This window comes from Podarcis tiliguerta (genome assembly GCF_965153285.1).
Source record: "Podarcis tiliguerta genome assembly, chromosome: 10".
NCBI lineage: Eukaryota > Metazoa > Chordata > Lepidosauria > Squamata > Lacertidae > Podarcis > Podarcis tiliguerta.
The window spans coordinates 125,065-148,354 of NC_139543.1; the positions used below are offsets into that span (position 1 = coordinate 125,065).

The window sequence follows — 23,290 nt, forward strand, 5'->3', positions numbered from 1 at the left end:
TTAGATCACCAACATCCGTAGAGGTAAACACCAAGTCTAAGGCCAAGGGGAACCCAAAAGGGATCTGGTTCTGCCTACTCACCTGGGAACGCTGGCCCAGAGTCCGCAAGGCTCTTCTTTTTGGGCAGGGACAAGGGCCGCTGCTGTCTTAGGTCTTCCCTGCTTGGGTCTTGCCTGCTGTCTTGCCTGCTGTCTTGCCTGCTTGCCTGCTGAAAAGTGCTGGTCTGGGGCTGCACCAGCCCTGGCAAGACTAGGGGTACAGCCTGCGTTTTCCTCCTGCCCTCTGCAGCTGATGTTGAAGGCTTTGCCAATGCCGGCAGTAGGACAGGGGCCTCATCCTCATATGAGGGGTAGATTCTGTTTTTCTTCTTTCGTTTTAGAAAAGAAGCCATCCTGCAAGATGCAAAAAGATTAGGAATTATTGGAAAATGATATATAATGAATTGAAAAAACTGTTTAAAAAGACTTTTGTTAAAACCAGAAGCATTCCTTCTAGGAATTTTAGACCAAGATGTAAAAAAAGAAAATTGGAAATTATTTATGTATGCAACAACAGCAGCAAGAATTTTATTAGCACAAACTTGGAAGACAGAAGAAATACCAACAAGGACAATGGCAAGGGAAATTTATGGAATATGCAGAACCGGCAAAACTAACAGAAAAATTACATGAAAAGGACAACAAAGACTTTAAAAGAGAATGGGAACCATTTACAACATATATGAAGAGGCAACATAAAAAATGGACTCATTGGCAGGGTTTGAGTGAACAATCACAACTGTCTACAACAAAAAATAAGACAATATGTATTGAGGAAATTTTGGGGAAACATCAAATATGCAAGGTGAACAATAGGGAAATAAAAAAAAATGTGAGTATGAGGGAAGTCCAGGGGAGGAGGGTCGAAATATGAAAAATTGTTAAAGATATTGTGTTAGAATTAGAATCCATGGAAAAATTAATAAAAAATTATTTTAAAAAAATAAATAGAATCTCTGGATAAGAAATTGTTATTTTTAGGTAATCTATTAAGACTGGAATAAGATATTCCAGTTTTGATTGCTGGAAATTTAGCAATTGGGAAATATTATCCTGGATATTGACAGAATCTGGGAATGATTCAAAGTATTTGGTATGGTATTTTTATTTGTAAACATTGAAATGAGGAAGTCTTTTTACTCAGAGTGAGAAGGATACAGACCTGGAAATAGCAAGCTCATGTAGATCAAAGGGGGGAGGAAGTGGATACCACGGAAGAATATTGTAAAATTTGTGGAGGAAAATGATCTGACATGATCTAATATTCCAGCCTGGTAATCTCTTCCTAATTCTGGGTGCTGTGTTTTATTATCTCTTGTGAAAAGGTATTTTAATGTACGGTCAGTAAAAGCCTGGATGTAAGGCCTGCCTTTTGTGTGAATAGTTTTGTTTTCGTTTTCTCCTTATTGGTGGATCCCAGGACAGACTAGGTCTGGCTGAAGGTCTGCCCTGAAACCTTTGCTGGAAGGATCTCCCCATGCTGGGCCACTTTGCAGGAGTCTTGGGTGCGGGTTCAGGTGCGCTGCCTGCAGAAGTGGACCCTGGGACTAGCTACCTGGAAAACCTCTGTGCCTGAGAATGCCACAACTCCTGTAGCCTTTTCAGGCTTTGCCCTTGGGTGGGAAGAGCATTGCACCAGGGAGAGGGAAATGGGAGTCAAACAGGCACTCAAGGGATAATTTCAGAGAAAAAGCTTTATTTCTACCATCCGGGATTGGTAGAAGGAGCTAGTGTGATAACTTCACAAACAAGCACAAGTTCACAGCCATTTGCACAGAGCATATATTCCCCTCCAGTTCCCTCCCCCTCCTCAGGAGTCCTGCCTCATGAGTTTCCCTGAGCATGAACAGAAAGCTCCTGTCCTGGGACTCTTGGGACTCTTGGCGCCCTTCCCAAGAAAGGGAGATGAGAAGCCAAGGGGGCTGAGAAGCCTTGCGTTCAGCGTGTCCAAGATGTGTTGCAACTGGATGAGATAAGACTCAGTTCCCAGACCTGCTTTTTCCTGGCATTGACAGAGCCTATTCATTAGCTTTTTGAAGCCTTCTTGTACTGATAAAAAATAACCTTTTGCTTATGCAGCAGCATCTTGTGAGAAAGCAGAGAAGAGCAGAGAAAAGCTGTTTTAGACGAGAGAAAGGAGAAATTTGGTTTTGAGGCCTGGGGTGACTTTGGGCCTGGGGGGGTTACCTGTCCTCACCTCCTTCACTCCCTGGCTCCCCCCCCCCGGTGAAAGGGGAAGGCATGGACAACAGACAGTCACTTCAGGACACCGATCCGCTCTAAAGAAGCTGGTGCATGGGAAGAGCCGCACACCATCAGCTGCGAGCAGTACCTGTTCCGCCTCCAAATAATCATTTGGGCTTCTGTGTATATTCCCAGGTTGTACTTTCAGTTAGTTGGAAAGGGGGGGGGTTCTCCAGCAGATGCAGGAGTGAAACGCTATCCCTTTTGTTATGTTGAAAACAACAACTCATCTGTGGAAGCCTCAGCTTCTGATCGTAAGGATGAAGCTAATGCTTCTGGTCCTATCCCTGAAGTTCTTTTATAGGTACTGAAGATTGACTGCATATTCTGTTTATTGGTTTGGTAATGCTGTATGTCATTTAAAATGTGGTTGAACAACACACACCGCTCATGTGATGGCTCTCTGGGAAGTCAGCCCAAATCACGGCCTGCACCGCATCCCAGAGAAAAAGGGTACGTGAGCCTTAAAAACCCTTTTGGATCTCTATCCCAACAGAGCAGCTGCATTATTTCTCTGGGAAGGTTTTAGTTTAGGTTTTAGGATCCCAGTTGCTTCCCCCCCCCCCCAATTCAGGTGATCCACCAAATCAGAAATCAGTTAGAGAGATGCCCGAAGTGGCGCGCAAGAAAATACTTAAAGAAATTAAGGCAGGGAGGGTAGAGTGTTTGCATATATCCCCATTAGGCATCGTCCCCAAAAGGCACCTGGTAAGTTTCGCATGATTCACAACCTATCCTACCCAAAGGGAGGGTCTGTCAATGATGCGATACCACAGGAACTTTGCTCTGTGAGGTATGCCTCCTTTGACCAAGCGGTTAAACTTATTCGCAAATTTGGAAAAGGCGCGTTGCTGGCGAAATGTGATATAGAGTCTGCTTTCCGACTCCTGCCAGTCCACCTGGAAGATTTCCGGTGGCTGGGTTTTAAATTTGAGGGGGCATACTTTGTAGACAAAGCAATGCCTATGGGTTACTCAGTGGCCTGTGCAGCCTTTGAGGCATTTAGATCCTTTTTGCACTGGGCGCTTCGTTTTAGAACAGGCTCTGAGGATGTGTCGCACTACTTGGACGACTTTATTCTCGTAGCTGATAGTAGGCATAAGTGCCTGGCCCTTCTGGAAGCCTTCACATCTTTAGCAGTAGAGCTGGGAGTACCTTGGCTGCAGATAAAATGGAGGGCCCAGCTACAACTATGGTATACCTAGGCATTGAGCTGGACACAGTCGCCCAAACCTCAAAACTTCCTAGTGAAAAATTGGTTGCGCTTAGGGACCTCATTCAGCAACTTCTCCCTCTAAGAAAAGTTACACTCAGGCAGATTCAGTCGTTGTTAGGCCATTTGAACTTTGCTTGCCGAGTGGTTTCCCCTGGCCCCCCATTTTGCGGCCACCTCGCGAGGTTGTCAGCCCATCACAGGGTTCGCCTATCTAAAGAGGTAAAATCCGATCTGGAAGTCTGGAAAGGTATAATGGTGAAGAAGCAACCGTTGGAACGCAAAGGCAACACGACCAGTACCAAATGCAAAGGGGTAGCGACAAAGACGTGTCCTTTTAAGCCTCCCTCCTTTTGCTCCTCCAAGCCCCCCACAAACGTTAAAGGTGGCCCACCACCCTGCGAATGCAGCTAGAAATAAGAACCCCCAGCCAAACCTGATCCGTCGGGCGAGCTGTGCGCTTCCAAGAAAAAGGGCGATGGCCTGGCGCTGAACGTGCAAACCGCGTTCCGCAAAGCTCCGCTGCAGAGAAGCCACCCAGAGAGAAGGGAACACCCTGTCGATGGGGTTTTCCGGCACGGTTTCAGCCCTGCTGTTCTGGAGCTAAATGGCTCTGGCTGCCAAAGCGGCTGCCTGGGACACGGGCGGGCTTGAGGCAGGCAATCCGATGGGAGGCACAACACCGATGCACAGGTAATTCCAAGTGAAAATCGATCAAAGAAGGCCCAAAGGAATTGAGATACACAGCCTAAAGAAAAGGTAAGCAAGAGACAAAACAACCTTAATACAAACCAAAGTGAGATGGCTGGCGAGGTGAAAAGAGGGCGAGCCCCGGCCATCCCAGCCCTAAATAGGGCAGGCTACACCCCCCAGCCACCCGATTGGCTGGCTGGGTTGACTACGCGGTCGGGATGCCCTCAGTCTCGCGGGGGCTGGAACCAGCCCCAGCGCACATGGAGTGGGCGTGAAGCCCGCAGCCCCAACTCCTCGCCAGGTTCGGAAGTGCCTTTGTTGTGTTGAAAACAACAACTCATCTGTGGGAGCCTCAGCTTCTGATCCTAAGGATGAGGCCAATGCTTCTGGTCCTATCCCTGAAGTTCTTTTATAGGTACTGAAGATTGACTGCATATTCTGTTTATTGGTTTGGTAATGCTGTGTGTCATTTAAAGTGTGGTTTAACAACTCACACCGCTCATGTGATGGTGTGATAGGTGCACGTACATAGATCAGCACAGGAAGACCGACCTGAAGCCATTTTGATTCCTAAACTGAGCAAATGTTTTCTCTGCAAGGTCAAACTGGAAAAGCCTCCCCATTGTCTTTTCCTTCACAAATCCTGTCTTAAAGGTATGTCTGTGTTTGAATAGGGTGTGAGCCTGTGACCTGGCCCAGGAACTAAGTATTTATCATTACAAAAGACTGGCCAGGCTCCCCAGGCAATCCAATCAAGTAACCTGCCAGACAGGAGATAAACAAGGACAAAAACAACATTAAATTTCTGTTTAGACCACCTTTTCTGTGATGTAGGTGTGATGTATCTGAGGGGTGGTCTTAGGTTACACCCCTTCTGTGATGTATGCATAATGTTTCTGGGGGTGGTCCTGATCTAGAGAATGGGAATTTCAAAAGTCTTTATAAGCCCTTGCACAGCAATTTTGGGGGTCCTCTTCCTCTCCTGCGTGTGAGGGGAGTACCCTGTTGCAACAGATCAATAAAGATCAAGCTTACTAGCTGCCTTGCTTCTCAATATTCTCTGGTTGGCCTCTGTTATCTTCTCCTACCAATAGGGAACCTATGTAAGGACTCTATATGGGGATACCCCATAAGGGAAAAGGGCAATTTTTATTTACAACAGAGGCTCTCTGGGAAGTCAGCCCAAATCACGGCCTGCACCGCATCCCAGAGAAAAAGCCTAAAACGTACAGGGGAGGGAACCAAACAAGCTGTTAGGGGCCAATTCTCATTTACTGCACCCTCATGGCAAGACCTTGGGAAAATGCCACCTTTTCCCAGACACGAGCTATATAGAGCATGGTTATTCCTCTTGTGAAATCAGGGAGACGTTTAATTAGTAAGGAATTCCATGGGTTGTAATGACACCACCACAAATAGCTCTGAACAGGCCTCTGTCTCCAATTTCTACATTTTACCCTGGCCAGCCCCTGAAAGAGCTGAATGGTTCTGGCTTTGGAACAAAATTCTGCCTAAAAGGTCCTTCCTGGGTTTTTTTTATGATGTTAGCCGCTCTGAGCCCGGCCTCAGCCGGGGAGGGCAGGATACAAATAAAAAATTCTCATTCTCATTCTTATTCTTATTAAAAGGGAACACAAATGCCAAATTAAAACTAAATATACCACACTGACTTTGGGGAGAAAAAGAAAACACACTCACTCTCTATAGAGGTCGCTGTGTACCAGCGTTGCTAAGGGCTGGTACACAGCGACCTCCATAGAGACATGAGGTCACAGCACTATGACAACATGATGGAATGATGATGTCAGTGGAAAGGAGACCTCTTGCTCATCTCTTCTTCTATTTACATTCTTATTTGCTGATTTATGATCCAGCAAACCTTCACTGAAGATGAACTAAGAACTTCTTAATGGATTGAATATTTTTAAAATTAATTCTCCATTAGTAACTGTCAGAGCTGGCTCCAGGTCCCAGCTCACAGAGGACCAACGCTAGCCGGTAGTAATACACAAATGTCTTTATTGAAGTACAGTCTCCATTTTCAAACCGGAGCGCCCCAGCTCTACGTCTAGGGTTTAGACCGGCGAAGCTCCATCTGAATCTCCGCCCCCTGTACACCAGTTTAAGACTCTAGCCTTACTCCACCTCTTCCGTCTCTCCTTTCTCCTCTGGGTCCTGCTACCCCCCGGGGTTCCTTCCTTCCTGGATTCTTCCGACGCAGACGTAGACCCCCCTGACTCCTCCCGCTCTCTTCGGCGGGCTTTGGGACCTGGCTCCCTATCCGGGCTGCCAACTGCTGCACCCCCCTGTACATTTGAACTTGGCGCGCGCGCGCAGCCTTCAACCTTCCTCTCGACCGTTTCCTCGCTCTCCGATGGAGGCGTGGTCAATCCTGGCTCATGTCCTCCCGCTGGGCGGGCGCCGCCTGATCCCGATGCCTGGGACTCCTCCCCCCTACTGCCCTCTGGTGTGGACGCTGGTCCTGATTTCCAGCTGCTGCTCTCTGAGTCCCCCCTGGCCCCTTCTTCCTGGGGTGTCCCCCTAGGAACCCCCCTTGCTCTGACCACGGGGGCCCCTTTCTGTGAATCTTCCGATTCGCTGGAGAGACTCAGAGACCTCGGACCGCTCTCATCGCTGACATTTCCTTCGGACTCCTCCCCCTCGCTCTCCATTTCCTCCCTTTCCTGTGCCTCTGCTCCGGAGCAGAGCCAGCTCTGACAAGTCCAAATCAAGAATAGGTGTTTTTGTGTTCTTTGGTGAAAATGCACATTGACCCAGAAATCGCAAAGTGTATGTAATGAGACCAAAATAACAAAACACCATCTTTTCGCTTCCATATGCATAGAAAGAAGACTCATAAGCTTTGATTGGGCTTATTTCCCATTGTTGTTTTTGGGGTTAGAATGCACATTCACCTAAAAACCAAACTGTTATCAGCCCAAATCAAGCATAGGTGTTTTGGTTCCATCGCAATAGAAAGCTTGGATTATTTTTTCGGTGTTCATTCACTCACAAATAGCAAAGCAAAGCGTAATAAGCTAAAACAAAGCCAAACAGGTTGTTTTGGGTTCCAGCTACATAGCAAGAAGAATCTTGGATTTCGCTTATTTCATGTCGTGTTCTTTGGTGTTAATGCGCATTGACCCAGAAATCGCAAAGTGTGTGTAATGAGACCAAAATCGCAGTGACACGTTTGTTAGCCCAAATAAAGCATAGGTGTTTTGGTTCCATCGCAATAGAAAGCTTGGATTGTTCTTTCGGTTGTTTTGCGGTCCATCTACATCGAAAGAAGAATCATGGCATTCGCTTATTTCAAGTCGTTTTCTTTGGTGAAAATGCACATTGACTCAGAAATCGCACAGTGTATGTAATGAAACCAACATAACAAAACACCGTCTTTTCGCTTCCCTATGCGTAGAAAGAAGACGAATAAGCTTTGATTGGACATTTCAAATTGGTGTTTTCGGGGTTACAATGCACATTCACCCAAAAACCAAACTGAAATATCTGTTCTCAGCCCAAATTAGGTGTCTGGGTTCCATCTCAATAAAAAGAGGACGAATAAGCTTTGATTGTTTTCGGTTTAGAATGCGCATTCACCCCAAAATCGCAGTGACACGTTTGTTAGCCCAAATAAAGCATAGGTGTTTTGGTTCCATCACAATAGAAAGCTTGGATTGTTCTTTCGGTGTTCATTCACTCACAAAGCGTGTTCTCCTTGCACAAGGCTAGGGCTTCCTCTTTTCGCCCATGCATCGGATTGATCACAGCGAAGGGAGATGGTTGTATTTTCCTACTAATTACCCATTATCCTTGTGTCTTTGGCCTGCTTTAATTGCGTTAGCTCTATTTAATTCTTAATTTTGTCCTTTGATTAAGTTTCCTCTGTGTAATAATTATTAATTTTATTTTAATTTTCCCTCTCTCCTTCTAAAATTTTTACCCTTCATTCCCACCCCCCTTAGTCCTTTAATTTCCCCCTATCCCCCCTCCCCCCCCCACTGTAGCTTACCTTAACGTTCGGAGGCACTAGGCCTCTGCGAAGTGCGCCCAGCCGCAGGGGCGCAGCTGCCTAGGCCTGGTTCCTGGTTGGACGAAGGGCCTTTTTTCGGCAGCGCCTGGTGCCGCGCCGCAGCGGGGGGTGCCTCCAGCCCTGCTGGGCCTTCTTAGGCTTTCCCGAGCCCCGCCCCCCCGCCGATTTCCGAGGCCGGATTCGGCCTTCTTTTGTCCTTGGCGGCCCTCCCTGCGAAGCGGGGAGGCCTGGTGTCTTGCGGGGCTGCAGGGAGGCAGGCACGGCCTAACTTGGGCCTGGGTGCAGGCCCATTGTGTTCAGCTGCCTTTCCCTGCTGCGTTTTGGCGGGAACGCCATTTTCCAGGCTTAAATTGCTCACACAGGCCATCTAGTGGCCGTTCTGAGGCACTGCAGCCTGTTTTACTATTGCTTTATTTAGGCTCACAATTGCTGCCATCTGGTGGCCGTTCTGAGCATTGCAGCCTCCCTGATTTAATTATAAAGAAATACTTTAGACTGTTAACTGCTGCCGCTTTGTGGACATTCTGTGCATTGCAGCCTGTTGTTTTATTTTAGTACAGGGAAGCTAATTTGCTGCCAGCTAGTGGCCAATAAAGGAAAAGGCACTGTCTGGTTAATTGTATGCTCCTTAATTGAGTAGCTTACTGTTTTATTTTGGTTCATTTTGTGATCGCCAGGTATCTGGGGTGCATTAACTTCTTTTCTCATGTTGATATTTCTCTTTTTTGGTAGCCATCATGTCTCCGAAGAGAGTCCCAGCGCAGCCTGCCTTGACCGTTCCGCCTAAAAGAAGACGAATAAGCTTTAATTGTGCTTGTTTCAATTTGCATGGTGTTTTTTGGGTGTGCACCAGAATCACCCCCAACCAAAGCAAAAAGTTATTTTGGCTTCCATCTACATAAAAAGAAGATGATAACGCTCTGATTGGGCTGATTTCAAATTGATGTTTTTGGGGTTAGAATGCACATTCACCCAAAAATCGCAGTGACATGTTTGTTATCAGCATAGGTGTTATCAGCTTAGGTGTTTTGGTTCCATCGCAAAAGAAAGCTTGGATTATTCTTTCGGTGTTCATTTACTCACAAATAGCAAAGCGAAGCGTAATAAGCTTAAACAAAGCCAAACAGGTTGTTTTGGGTTCCAGCTACTTAGAAAGAAGAATCTTGGATTTCGCTTATTTCATGTCGTGTTCTTTGGTGTTAATGGACATTGACCCAGAAATCGCAAATTTGTGTAATGAGACCAAAATAAAACAAGACTGTCTTTTCACTTCCATATGCGTAGAAAGAAGACGAATAAGCTTTAATTGTGCTTATTTGAATTCGCATGGTGTTTTTTGGGTGTGCACCAGAATCACCCCCAACCAAAGCAAAAAGGTATTTTGGGTTCCATCTACATAAAAAGAAGATGATTACTGTCAGGGGTTCAGGAGCAGAGGCACAGGAAAGGGAGGAAATGGAGAGCGAGGGGGAGGAGTCCGAAGGAAATGTCAGCGATGAGAGCGGTCCGAGGTCTCTGAGTCTCTCCAGCGAATCGGAAGATTCACAGAAAGGGGCCCCCGTGGTCAGAGCAAGGGGGGTTCCTAGGGGGACACCCCAGGAAGAAGGGGCCAGGGGGGATTCAGAGAGCAGCAGCTGGAAATCAGGACCAGCATCCACACCAGAGGGCAGTAGGGGGGAGGAGTCCCAGGCATCGGGATCAGGCGGCGCCCGCCCAGCGGGAGGACATGAGCCAGGATTGACCACGCCTCCATCGGAGAGCGAGGAAACGGTCGAGTGGAAGGTTGAAGGCTGCGCGCGCGCGCCAAGTTCAAATGTACAGGGGGGTGCAGCAGTTGGCAGCCCGGATAGGGAGCCAGGTCCCAAAGCCCGCCGAAGAGAGCGGGAGGAGTCAGGGGGGTCTACGTCTGCGTCGGAAGAATCCAGGAAGGAAGGAACCCCGGGGGGTAGCAGGACCCAGAGGAGAAAGGAGAGACGGAAGAGGTGGAGTAAGGCTAGAGTCTTAAACTGGTGTACAGGGGGCGGAGATTCAGATGGAGCTTCGCCGGTCTAAACCCTAAACGTAGAGCTGGGGCGCTCCGGTTTGAAAATGGAGACTGTACTTCAATAAAGACATTTGTGTATTACTACCGGCTAGCGTTGGTCCTCTGTGAGCTGGGACCTGGAGCCAGCTCTGACAGTAAGCTCCATCTCTCAAAAAGTTTTCCACCAAGAACCTCGTAACGTGAGTCGACGCAGCGAGGGAAGAGGAGTGGTGTTTCGCGAGCTCACAACAAGTCAGGCAAGATGACTATGGAACAGCAACTAGCAGAACTGCGAAATGCAGTGACACAACTCAACGCGGAGGTACTTGCATCCAGAAAAAGGGAGGAGGAAATGGATACCGCCTGCAAGGATCTCCAAGCCAGGTTGGCAGTGCTTTCTAAACAGGGGCAATCGGGAGCCAAATCAGAGGGCATTGGGCTGGGGAGAAGAGGAGGCAGCCTTGTATCTCATTTCGATGGGAGTTTACAGCAGTACCCTAACTTCAGAGCAGACCTGCTGTTTGCGCTGGAACTGCTGGAAAAAGACTTTAGAGATGAACAAGAGAAAGTGGGGTTTATCTTGTCCCATTTGCATGGGGAAGCTAAAGCGTGGCTGCGCAATTTGTGGAGAGATAAAGATCCGGCGCTCCAAAATGCGGATGATTTCATTAAAGCGATGGATTCGTGTTTTTTATCCAAGATAGACATTGATATTGCCAGAAAAGACATACATGGACTCAAACAAGGCAGAGCCAGTGTGAGGCAATACCATTCCCGCTTTTTTGGATTGGTCCATGCGCTGGGATGGGAGAAAGATTCTGCTCCAGACAGAGACCTCTTTTGGGAAGGCTTGAATGCAGATGTGAAAAATGAGATTGCAAGGGGGGAGAGACCAAGCAGCACTCAGCAAGTGGTTCAGCGGGCGCTGGAGATTGGGGTGAGTCTGGAAGAATGTCCATGGAACAGAGAAGAAGGACGTTGGGGACGTACGTCAGCGAGAGCACCTCCCCTCTTTCCCAAGGATGCAGCGCGTGCGCAATCTACACCTCCGCAGTGAGGGGGAGAAGAACCGATGGAGATCGGAGGCGCCAGGGCTCAATCAGCTACCAGAGACCTAACACCGGGAGCAGTCAAAGCGAAGCCTCCTAGAGGGAACAGGAAGTGCTACATCTGCGACAGTGCTCAGCACATGGCGAAAGAGTGTCCCCAGAGGCTCCATAAGCACACTGCAGCTTCAGCAACAGTAACAGACGCAACTCAGCAGAGAGAACCGCAGCAGGGAAACGACAGAGTCTGGCTGGAGGAAGAGGCACTGGGGTCCAGCCAGACAAGTCAGTGAAGCAATCCCCAGAACTTTTGCAACCCACAGACCCCCTCCCGCCCAAACCAGTGGTGCAGCTTACAGCATCGCTCCAACTGCCCAATGGCCTCACTATGGAAGTGCCGATTACCCTTGACTCTGGCAGCAACGCAGACTTCATAGGACTGGATTTCATCCAACAGCACAACATAGCACTACTGCCAGCCACGCTGCCTCTGAAGGTTGTCACGGTGGATGGCAGGGAATTGCTGGGGGGGGCAGGTGGTGCAACAAACGCAGCCAATGGTGATGCAAATTGGGAATCACCGAGAAGTCATCAGCTTCAATGTCACCCACCTGTCGGACACGCCTGTAGTATTGGGCATGAGTTGGCTGCACAGGCACAGCCCAGCATTGGCGTGGTACCAGCGCCAACTGACCTTCGGCTCCTCCTACTGTGCGGAACATTGTATTCTGCCTAGCCCGGAAGGGGAAGAGGATGACCCGCAGCTACAATTAGGCACGCTGCAAGCAGTGCCACTCAAGTACGCAGCGTTTTTGGAGGTTTTCTGCGAGAAAGAAGCGGACAAGCTGCCTCCCCACAGGCCCTATGACTGCAAGATTGACCTCCTGCCAGGGGCGACGCTGCCAACCGGGAAACTGTATTCCATGTCTGAAGACGAGTTGCAGGAACTCAGGGAGTTCATAGACCTCAACTTGAAGCGCGGTTTCATCCGGGAGTCGAAGGCAGTGGGGGGCAGTCCTGTATTCTTTGTGAAGAAGAAGGACACGCCCCAAAAAAGACTTGTGGTAGACTTCAGGATCTTAAATTCCAAGACCAAGCCCACGGCCTTTCCTATGCCTAAAATAGACGACCTGCTCGCAACGGTGAGGAAAGGACGCGTTTTCACAAAGTTGGATCTGCGAGGGGCGTACAATCTGATTCGCATACGGGAGGGCGACGAGTGGAAGACTGCCATGTTCACGCCCCTGGGCACCTATGAATACAGAGTTATGCCTTTTGGTTTACAAAATGGCTCCCACTGTTTTCAAGCCTTCATGCATCACGTACTGGCGGGTCTCCTCTACAAGAAATGCGTCTGCTTCTTGGACGACATCCTGATATTCTCAGAGTCAGAGGAGACCCACGAGGGAGACGTCAAGGAAGTTCTGCAGAGACTGCAGGAGCACAGGCTGTACGCCAAGCTGGAGAAGTGCCAGTTCGACAGGAAGGAGGTAGATTTCCTGGGCTACAAGTTGTCGGACAAGGGGCTCGCCATGGACAGCGCCAAGGTTCGCGCAGTGTTGGATTGGAAGAGCCCGTGCAATCGGAAGGAGGTCCAGCGGTTTGTGGGTTTCGCCAACTTTTACCGCAAGTTCATCAAGGGGTTCGCGATGCAGACAGCGGCCATTACCGACACGCTCAGCTCCAAGAAGAAGAAGTTCATCTGTACGGAGCAAGCGGAGCAGTCCTTTCAAAACCTCAAGCGTCTCTTCTCGTCCGAGGAGCAGGTACTGCATGTGAATCCCAGCAGACCGATGAGGGTTGAAACGGACGCCTCAGACAGAGCCGTGGGAGCAGTACTGTTGCAGCAAGACCCGCATGGGGACTGGAGACCGTGTGCCTTCTACTCTCGAAAGCTCAGCAAGTCAGAGCAGAATTACACCATCTGGGACAGGGAGTTGCTGGCCATTCATGCAGCCTTCAAGGCGTGGCGGCACTTCCTCATCGGAGCCAAACACACAGTGCAGGTTCGCACGGACCATAAGAACCTGGAGTACTGGCGTACGGCAAGGTTCCTGAACCAGCGGCACATACGATGGGCGGAGTTCTTTGCGGATTTCGACTTCAGGATAGAGTACATCCCAGGCGACAACAACATCATGGCGGATGCACTGTCCAGAAAACCGCAATACCTCGAAGAGGCGGCACCAGCAGCGGCCAAGCACATTTTCGCACCGAAAGCGTGGGCGTGCGCTTCAGCAACCGTGGACCTGGATGCGGTCCGTCGAGTGCTGCAGGAGGACCCCTTCGCGCAAGCCAAGATGGAGGAGGTGCACAAGGGCACGGTGAAGGACGACGAGTTCCAAATACGTGATGGATTGCTCATCCGCAGAGGAGCACTCTATGTACCGGGAGACGACCTCCGCGCGAAAGTACTGCAGCAGTTGCACGACGCACCCACCGCCGGGCACTTTGGCAAGGAGAAGACGGCAGAATTAGTTGCCAGAGATTTTTGGTGGCCCAAGATGAGGGGGGAAGTCGCGGAGTACGTCTCGAGGTGCGACACCTGCCAAAGGGCCAAGTCAGTGCACAAACCTCCGGCGGGACTGCTCGAACCGCTGCAGACACCGAGCGAACCGTGGGAGAGGGTGGCCCTGGACTTTGTCACGGATTTACCCAGCTCGAGGGGCAAGACGGCAGTGCTAGTGGTGGTGGACATGTTCACCAAAATGGCCCACTTCATTCCGTGCGCGAAGGTGGCCACGGCGGAACAGACAGCCAAACTGTTCATAGACCACGTGTTCAGGGTTCACGGTCTGCCACGGTCGATCCTGTCCGACCGGGGGCGACAGTTCATCTCGAACTTCTGGCAGAAGCTGATGGGTTTCCTGAACATCAAGATCAACCTAGCGTCGGCAAGACACCCGTAGACCAACGGACAAGCAGAGCGAGTCAACGCCATCATGCAGCAGTACCTGAGATGCTATGCAAATCAGCAGCCGGCAACATGGGTGGACTACCTGCCGCTCGCTGAGTTCGCCTACAACAACCAGGTCACAGAGATTTTAGACTCGAGATGGGGGGAAGAGGGAGTAGAATATTTTCTCGCCAGCGAAGGTACCCCGGCCAGCGCCAACCGTTGGATGCCGGACTATGCCTTGGACGAGCCTCTTCTCAAGGAAGAGTTTCATGCCTTGTTCCCACACAGGCCCATGCCAGCCGCGTATTTCGACGACTGGCTTTTCACACCCACATTGTCAGCCAGCACGTTCCAGGGGTTCACCTCGGACGAAGAACCGGCATTAGAAACACGTTCCCCGGAGGGATCACCATCGGGGTCTGCCTCAGACCGCTCTTATTGGTGGGACGATCGACCAGAGGAACAGTGGAGCAGGAAGTGGCTGAGGGGTCCTTGGCAGGCAGAGGCCCCAGAGGTGACCGGGGGAGAGACGGACATGGACGTGTTGGGGGAGGACCTTGGGTTCGAGCACGGCGGCCACGAGATGGAAGCAGAGGAAATCGAGATCAGCGAGAGAACGGAGGACGAGCCGGACTTATCCGGCTGGATGCACGCCAAGGGGGACGAACTGTATCCGCCATTCACCCCCACAACGACGGAGCACCCAGCACCCACACCTGAAGGAGGGGAGGGGGGAAGGGGGGGCTTCGAGGGGGGGATGGATGTCAGGGGTTCAGGAGCAGAGGCACAGGAAAGGGAGGAAATGGAGAGCGAGGGGGAGGAGTCCGAAGGAAATGTCAGCGATGAGAGCGGTCCGAGGTCTCTGAGTCTCTCCAGCGAATCGGAAGATTCACAGAAAGGGGCCCCCGTGGTCAGAGCAAGGGGGGTTCCTAGGGGGACACCCCAGGAATAAGGGGCCAGGGGGGACTCAGAGAGCAGCAGCTGGAAATCAGGACCAGCGTCCACACCAGAGGGCAGTAGGGGGGAGGAGTCCCAGGCATCGGGATCAGGTGGCGCCCGCCCAGCGGGAGGACATGAGCCAGGATTGACCACGCCTCCATCGGAGAGCGAGGAAACGGTCGAGAGGAAGGTTGAAGGCTGCGCACGCGCGCCAAGTTCAAATGTACAGGGGGGTGCAGCAGTTGGCAGCCCGGATAGGGAGCCAGGTCCCAAAGCCCGCCGAAGAGAGCGGGAGGAGTCAGGGGGGTCTACGTCTGCGTCGGAAGAATCCAGGAAGGAAGGAACCCCGGGGGGTAGCAGGACCCAGAGGAGAAAGGAGAGACGGAAGAGGTGGAGTAAGGCTAGAGTCTTAAACTGGTGTACAGGGGGCGGAGATTCAGATGGAGCTTCGCCGGTCTAAACCCTAGACGTAGAGCTGGGGCGCTCCGGTTTGAAAATGAGGCTGTACTTCAATAAAGACATTTGTGTATTACTACCGGCTAGCGTTGGTCCTCTGTGAGCTGGGACCTGGAGCCAGCTCTGACAATTACGCTCTGATTTCAAATTGGTGTTTTGGGGGTTAGAATGCACATTCACCCAAAAATCGCAGAGTGACATGTCTAACCCCCAAAACACCAATTTGAAATCAGACCGAATCAAGCATAGGTGTTTTGGTTCCAGCTACTTAGAAAGAAGAATCTTGGATTTCGCTTATTTCATGTCGTGTTCTTTGGTGTTAATGGACCTTGACCCAGAAATCGCAAATTTGTGTAATGAGACCAAAATAAAACAAGACTGTCTTTTCGCTTCCATATGCGTAGAAAGAAGACGAATAAGCTTTAATTGTGCTTATTTGAATTCGCATGGTGTTTTTTGGGTGTGCACCAGAATCACCCCCAACCCAAGCAAAAATGTATTTTGGGTTCCATCTACATAAAAAGAAGATGATTACGCTCTGATTGGTCTGATTTCAAATTGGTGTTTTGGGGTTAGAATGCACATTCACCCAAAAATCGCAGAGTGACATGTCTAACCCCCAAAACACCAATTTGAAATCAGACCGAATCAAGCATAGGTGTTTTGGTTCCATCTCAATAGAAAGAGGACGAATAAGCTTGCATTGTTCTTTCGGTGTTCATTCACTCACAAATAGCAAAGCGAAGTGTAATAAGCTTAAACAAACCAAACGGGTTGTTTGGGTTCCAGCTACATAGAAAGAAGAATCTTGGATTTGGCTTATTTCATGTCGTGTTCTTTGGTGTAAATGCACATTGACCCAGAAATCGCAAAGGGTGTGTATTGAGACCAAAATATCAAAACACCGTCTTTTCCCCTCCACATGAGTAGAAAGAAGACGAATAAACTTTAATTGTGCTTATTTGAATTCGCATGGTGTTTTTTGGATGTGCACCAGAATCACCCCCAACCAAACAAAAAAGTTTCTATCTACATAAAAAGAAGATGATAACGCTCTGATTGGGCTGGTTTCAAATTGGTGTTTTCGGTTTAGAATGCGCATTCACCCCAAAATCGCAGTGACACGTTTGTTAGCCCAAATAAAGCATAGGTGTTTTGGTTCCATCGCAATAGAAAGCTTGGATTATTTTTTCGGTGTTCATTCACTCACAAATAGCAAAGCGAAGCGTAATAAGCTAAACTAAAGCCAAACAGGTTGTTTTGGGTTCCAGCTACATAGAATGAAGAATCTTGGATTTCGCTTATTTCATGTTGTGTTCTTTGGTGTTAATGCACATTGACCCAGAAATCGCAAAGTTTGTGTAATGAGACCAAAATAAAACAAGTCTGTCTATTCGCTTCCATATGCGTAGAAAGAAGACGAATAAGCTTTAATTGTGCTTATTTCAATTCACATGGTGTTTTTTGGGTGTGCACCAGAATCAACCCCAACCAAAGCTGTTTTGGGTTCCATCTACATAAAAAGAAGATGATAACGCTCTGATTGGGCTGATTTCAAATTGGTGTTTTCGGGGTTACAATGCACATTCACCCAAAAATCGCAGAGTGAAATGTTTGTCATGAGCCCGAATTAAACATAGGTGTCTGTCAGGGGTTCAGGAGCAGAGGCACAGGAGAGGGAGGAAATGGAGAGCGAAGGGGAGGAGTCCGAAGGAAATGTCAGCGATGACAGCGATCCGAGGTCTCTGAGTCTGTCCAGTGAATCAGAGGATTCACAAAAAGGGGCTCCCATGGTCAGGGAAAGGGGAGTACCCCCAGGGGGGCACTTCAGGGAGAAGGGGCCAGAGGGGACTCAGAGAGCAGCAGCTGGAAATCTGGACCAGCGTCCACACCAGAGGGAAGTAGGGGGGAGGAGTCCCAGGCATCGGGATCAGGCGGCGCGCTACCAGCGGGAGAACATGAGGCAGGATTGGCCACGCCTCCGTCAGGGAGCGAGGAAACGGTTAAGAGGAAGGTTAAACGCGCGCGCGTGCCAAGTTCAAATGTACAGGAAGGCGGCACAGTTGGCAGCCCGGGTAGGGAGCCAAGTCCTAAAGCCCGCCGAAGAGAGCGGGAGGAGTCAGGAGGGTCAACGTCTGCGTCAGAGGAGTCCAGGAGGGAGGAGACCCCGGGGGGCAGCAGGACCCAGAGGAGAAAGGAGAGAAGGGAGAGGTGGAGTAAGATTAGAGTCTTAAACTGGTGTACAGGGGGCGGAGATTCAGACGGAGCTTCGCCGGTCTAGACCCTAGACGTAGAGCTGGGCGCTGAGGCTTGGAAATGGAAACTATACTTCAATAAAGACTTTGATACATTACTACCGGCTAGCGTTGGTCCTCTGTGAGCTGGGACCAGGAGCCAGCTCTGACAGTAAGCTCCGTCTGACAAAAAAGTTTTGGCACCAAGAACCTCGCAACGTGAGTCGACGCAGCGAGGGCAGAGGAGTGGTGCTTCGAGAGCTCACACAAATCAGGCAAGATGAGTGCAGAACAGCAACTAACAGAACTGCGAAATGCAGTGAGTCAACTCAACGCGGAGGTACGGGCCTCCAAGAAAAGAGAAGAGGAAATGGATGCCGCCTGCAGAGACCTCCGAACCAGGTTGGAAGCGCTCACTACACTGGGGCAAATGGGACCCAAGTCAGAGGGCATTGGACTGGGGAGAAGGGGAGGCAGTCTGGTATCTCATTTCGACGGGAGTTTACAGCAGTACCCCAACTTCAGAGCCGACCTGCTGTTTGCGCTGGATCTGCTAGAAAAAGACTTTAGAGATGAGAGAGAGAAAGTGGGGTTTATCTTGTCCCATTTGCATGGGGAGGCCAAAACGTGGCTGAGGAATTTATGGAGAGATAATGATCCGGCGCTCCAAGATGCGAAGGCTTTCATTAAAGCAATGGATTCGTGTTTTTTATCAAAGATAGACATCGACATTGCCAGAAGAGACATACACGGGCTTCAACAAGGCAGAGCCAGTGTGAGGCAGTACCATGCACGCTTTTTTGGCTTAGTTCATGCACTGGGATGGGAAAAAGATTCTGCTCCAGTGAGAGACCTCTTTTGGGAAGGCTTGAATGCAGATGTAAAAGCTGAGATTGCAAGGGGAGAGAGGCCAAAGAACACTCAGCAAGTGGTCCAGAGGGCGCTGGAGATCGCCGTGCGTCTGGAGGAACGTCCTTGGAACAGAGAAGAAGGACGTTGGGGAAGGGCGCCAGCCAGAGCACCTCCCTTCTCTCCCAAAGATGCAACGCGTGCCAATCCACACCCTCGCAGGAAGGGGGAGAAGAACCGATGGAGATCGGAGGTGCCAGGGCTCAGTCAGCTACCAGAGCCCTAACACCGGGAGCAGTCAAAACGAAGCCTCCTAGAGGGAACAGGAAGTGCTACATCTGCGAGAGTGCTCAGCACATGGCGAAAGAGTGTCCCCAGAGGCTCCACAAGCACACTGCAGCCTCGGCAACAGTCACAGACGCAACTCAACAGAGAACACCGCAACAGGGAAACGACGGAATCTGGCTGGAGGAAGAGGCACTGGGGTCCAGCCAGACAAGTCAATGAAGCAATCCCCAGCAATTTTGCAGCCCACAGACCCCCTCCCCCCCAAACCAGTGGTGCAGCTTACAGCGTCACTCGAACTGCCCAATGGACGCACTCTGGAAGTGCCGATCACCATTGACTCCGGCAGCAACGCCGACTTTATAGGACTGGATTTCATTCAGCAGCACACTATAGCACTACTACCAGCCACGCTGCCCCTGAAGGTTGTCACGGTGGATGGCAGAGAATTGTTGGGGGGGCAGGTGGTGCAACAAACGCCGCCAATGGTGATGCGGATTGGAAATCACCGAGAAGTCATCAGCTTCAATGTCACCCACCTGTGGGACACGTCTGTAGTCTTGGGCTGCACAGGCACAGCCCAGCATTGGTGTGGTACCAGCGCCAACTGACCTTCGGCTCATCCTATTGTGCGGAACATTGCATCCTACCTAGCCCGGAAGAGGGAGAGGAAGACCCGCAGCTACAATTAGGCACGCTGCAAGCAGTGCCACGCAAGTACGCAGCGTTTTTGGAGGTTTTCTGCGAGAAAGAAGCAGACAAGCTGCCTCCCCACAGGCCCTATGACTGCAAGATTGACCTCCTGTCAGGAGCAACGCTGCCAACCGGGAAACTGTATTCCATGTCTGAAGACGAGCTGCAGGAGCTCAGGGAGTTCATAGACCTCAACTTGAAGCGCGGTTTCATCCGGGAGTCGAAGGCAGTGGGGGGCAGTCCTGTATTCTTTGTGAAGAAAAAGGACACGCCCCAAAAGAGGCTTGTAGTTGATTTCAGGCTCTTAAATTCCAAGACCAAGCCCACGGCCTTTCCCATGCCCAAAATAGATGACCTGCTCGCAACGGTGAGGAAAGGACGCGTTTTCACAAAGTTGGATCTGCGAGGGGCGTACAACCTGATTCGCATACGGGAGGGCGACGAGTGGAAGACTGCCATGTTCACACCCCTGGGCACCTATGAATACAGAGTTATGCCCTTTGGTTTACAAAATGGCTCTCACTGTTTTCAAGCCTTCATGCATCACGTCCTGGCGGGTCTCCTCTACAAGAAATGCGTCTGCTTCTTGGACGACATCCTGATATTCTCAGAATCAGAGGAGACCCACGAGGGAGACGTCAAGGAGGTTCTGCAGAGACTGCAGGAGCATCGGCTGTACGCCAAGCTGGAGAAGTGCCAGTTCGACAGGAAGGAGGTGGATTTCCTGGGCTACAAGTTGTCGGACAAGGGGCTCGCCATGGACAGCGCCAAGGTTCGCGCAGTGTTGGACTGGAAGAGCCCGCGCAATCGGAAGGAGGTCCAGCGGTTTGTGGGTTTCGCCAACTTTTACCGCAAGTTCATCAAGGGGTTCGCGATGCAGACAGCGGCCATTACCGACACGCTCAGCTCCAAGAAGAAGAAGTTCATCTGGACGGAGCAAGCGGAGCAGTCCTTCCAGAACCTTAAGCGTCTCTTCTCGTCCGAAGAGCAGCTACTGCATGTGAATCCCAGCAGACCGATGAGAGTTGAAACGGACGCCTCAGACAGAGCCGTGGGCGCAGTACTGTTGCAGCAGGACCCGCATGGGGACTGGAGACCGTGTGCCTTCTACTCTAGGAAGCTCAGCAAGTCAGAGCAGAACTACACCATCTGGGACAGGGAGTTGCTGGCCATTCATGCAGCATTCAAGGCGTGGCGGCACTTCCTCATCGGAGCCAAACACACAGTGCAGGTTCGCACGGATCATAAGAACCTGGAGTACTGGCGTACGGCAAGGTTCCTGAACCAGCGGCACATCCGATGGGCGGAGTTCTTTGCGGATTTCGACTTCAGGATAGAGTACATCCCAGGCGACAACAACATCATGGCAGATGCACTGTCCAGAAAGCCGCAATACCTCGAAGAGGCGGCACCAGCAGCGGCCAAGCACATTTTCGCACCGAAAGCATGGGCGTGCTGTCAGGGCTGGCTCCTGGTCCCAGCTCACAGAGGACCAACGCTGGCTGGTATTTATGTACAAAAGTCTTTATTGAAGTACAGTTTCCATTTCCACGCCGCAGCGCTCCATCCCTACGTCTAAACTTTAGACCGGCGAAGCTCCCTCTGAGTCCCCGCCCCCTGTACACCAGTTTAAGACTCTAGCTTTACTCCACCTCTTCTTTCTCCTCTGGGTCCTGTTGCCCTCCGGGGCCCCTGTCTCCCTGGATTCCTCTGAGGCTGACGATGACGACCCCCCTGACTCCTCCCGCTCTCTTCTGCGGGCTTTAGGACCTGGCTCTCTTCCCGGGCTCCCCACTGTGCCTCCCTCCTGTACATTTGAACTTGGCGCGCGCGCGCGTTTAACTTTCCTGATGACCGTTTCCTCACTCCCCGACGGAGGTGTGGTCAATCCTGCCTCATGTTCTCCCGCTGGCAGCGCTCCACCTGATCCCGATGCCTGGGACTCCTCCCCCCTACTGCCCTCTGGGGGGGACGCGGGCCCTGATTTCCAACTGCTACTCTCTGAGTCTCCTCTGGCCCCTTCTTCCCGAGGTGTCCCCCTGGGCACTCCCCTTGCCCTGACCATGGGGGCCCCTTTCTGTGAATCCTCCGAGTCACTGGAGAGACTCAGAGACCTCGGACTACTGTCGTCGCTGACATTTCCTTCAGACTCCTCCCCCTCGCTCTCCGTTTCCTCCCTCTCCTGTGACTCTGCTCCTGAACCCCTGACACGTGCGCTTCAGCAACCGTGGACCTGGATGCTGTCCGTCGAGCGCTGCAGGAGGACCCCTTCGCACAAGCCAAAATGGAGGAGGTGCACAAGGGCACGGTGAAGGACGACGAGTTCCAAATACGTGATGGATTGCTCATCCGCAGAGGGGCACTCTATGTACCGGGAGACGACCTCCGCGCGAAAGTACTGCAGCAGTTGCACGACGCACCCACCGCCGGGCACTTTGGCAAAGAGAAGACGGCAGAATTAGTAGCCAGAGATTTTTGGTGGCCCCAGATGCGGGGGGAAGTCGCGGAGTACGTCTCGAGGTGCGACACCTGCCAAAGGGCCAAGTCAGTGCACAAACCTCTGGCGGGACTGCTCGAACCGCTGCAGACACAGAGCGAACCATGTGAGAGGGTGGCCCTGGACTTTGTCACGGATTTACCCAGCTCGAGGGGTAAAACGGCAGTGCTAGTGGTGGTGGACATGTTCACCAAAATGGCCCACTTCATTCCGTGCGCGAAGGTGGCCACGGCGGAACAGACCGCCAAACTGTTTATAGACCACGTCTTCAGGGTGCACGGTCTGCCACGGTCGATCTTGTCCGACAGGGGGCGACAGTTCATCTCGAACTTCTGGCAGAAGCTGATGGGTTTCCTGAACGTCAAGATCAACCTAGCGTCGGCGAGACACCCGCAGACCAATGGACAAGGGGAGCACGTCAACGCCATCATGCAGCAGTACCTGAGATGCTATGCAAATCAGCAGCCGGCAACATGGGTGGACTACCTGCCGCTCGCTGAGTTCGCCTACAACAACACGAAGCACGTGTCCACGGGGGTGACACCGTTCTTCGCCAACAACGGGAGGCATCCCAGAACCTTCCCGGGATTAGAGAGACTGGGGGAGGGGGAGCCACAGGCAGCGGAAGTCTTAGCGTCAGAATTGCAGGAAGTTCACGAACAGCTTAGGAGGCAGTTAGAACTTGCAAAGCACGCATACAAACTGCAGGCTGACAAGCACAGAAGGGTCGGGGAGGACATACAGGTGGGAGACTGGGTGTGGTTAGCGGCCCAAGCAGTGCCGACCAGATCATTAGCGAAGAAGAAACTCGGACATAAGCAGCTAGGACCTTACCAAGTTGAGGCACAGATCAATCCAGTGGCCTTCCGGTTGACAATTCCGGAGGGATCCAGAATGCACCCAGTGTTCCATAGGTCAGTGCTCACGCCCTACAAAGCACCTCACCGATTTCAGGCGCAGGGCACGGCACCAGACTCGTATAGGGAGACGCCCCCAAGGAGGGAGTCGCCAAGAGGGGAGCCCATCAACCAGGTCACAGAGATTTTAGACTCGAGATGGGGGGAAGAGGGAGTAGAATATTTTCTCGCCAGTGAAGGTACCCCGGCCAGCGCCAACCGTTGGGTGCCGGACTATGCCCTGGACGAGC

General features: G+C 51.1%; 2 protein-coding genes and 1 long non-coding RNA gene across 3 annotated transcripts in view; 1 reads left to right on the forward strand and 2 right to left on the reverse strand.

Moving 5' to 3' along the window:
• The window catches only part of LOC310658184 (maestro heat-like repeat-containing protein family member 7), a 36,313-nt gene extending 32,234 nt beyond the window's left edge, over window positions 1-4,079 (reverse strand). Inside the window, exons 1-2 of the mRNA XM_083400030.1 lie at window positions 3,933-4,079; window positions 83-393 (exon numbers count right to left, since the gene is read on the reverse strand). Coding sequence (XP_083256156.1) covers window positions 83-392 — 310 coding nt within the window. The 5' untranslated portion in view covers window position 393; window positions 3,933-4,079. The remainder of the gene's footprint in view (window positions 1-82; window positions 394-3,932) is intronic.
• Window positions 1-23,290, reverse strand: part of NUDT5 (nudix hydrolase 5) — a 1,423,229-nt gene that overhangs the window by 91,187 nt on the left and 1,308,752 nt on the right. The window lies entirely within an intron of this gene.
• LOC310658277 overlaps window positions 1-23,290 on the forward strand; it is a 332,943-nt gene that overhangs the window by 51,971 nt on the left and 257,682 nt on the right. The gene's annotated exons all lie outside the window — the stretch shown is intronic.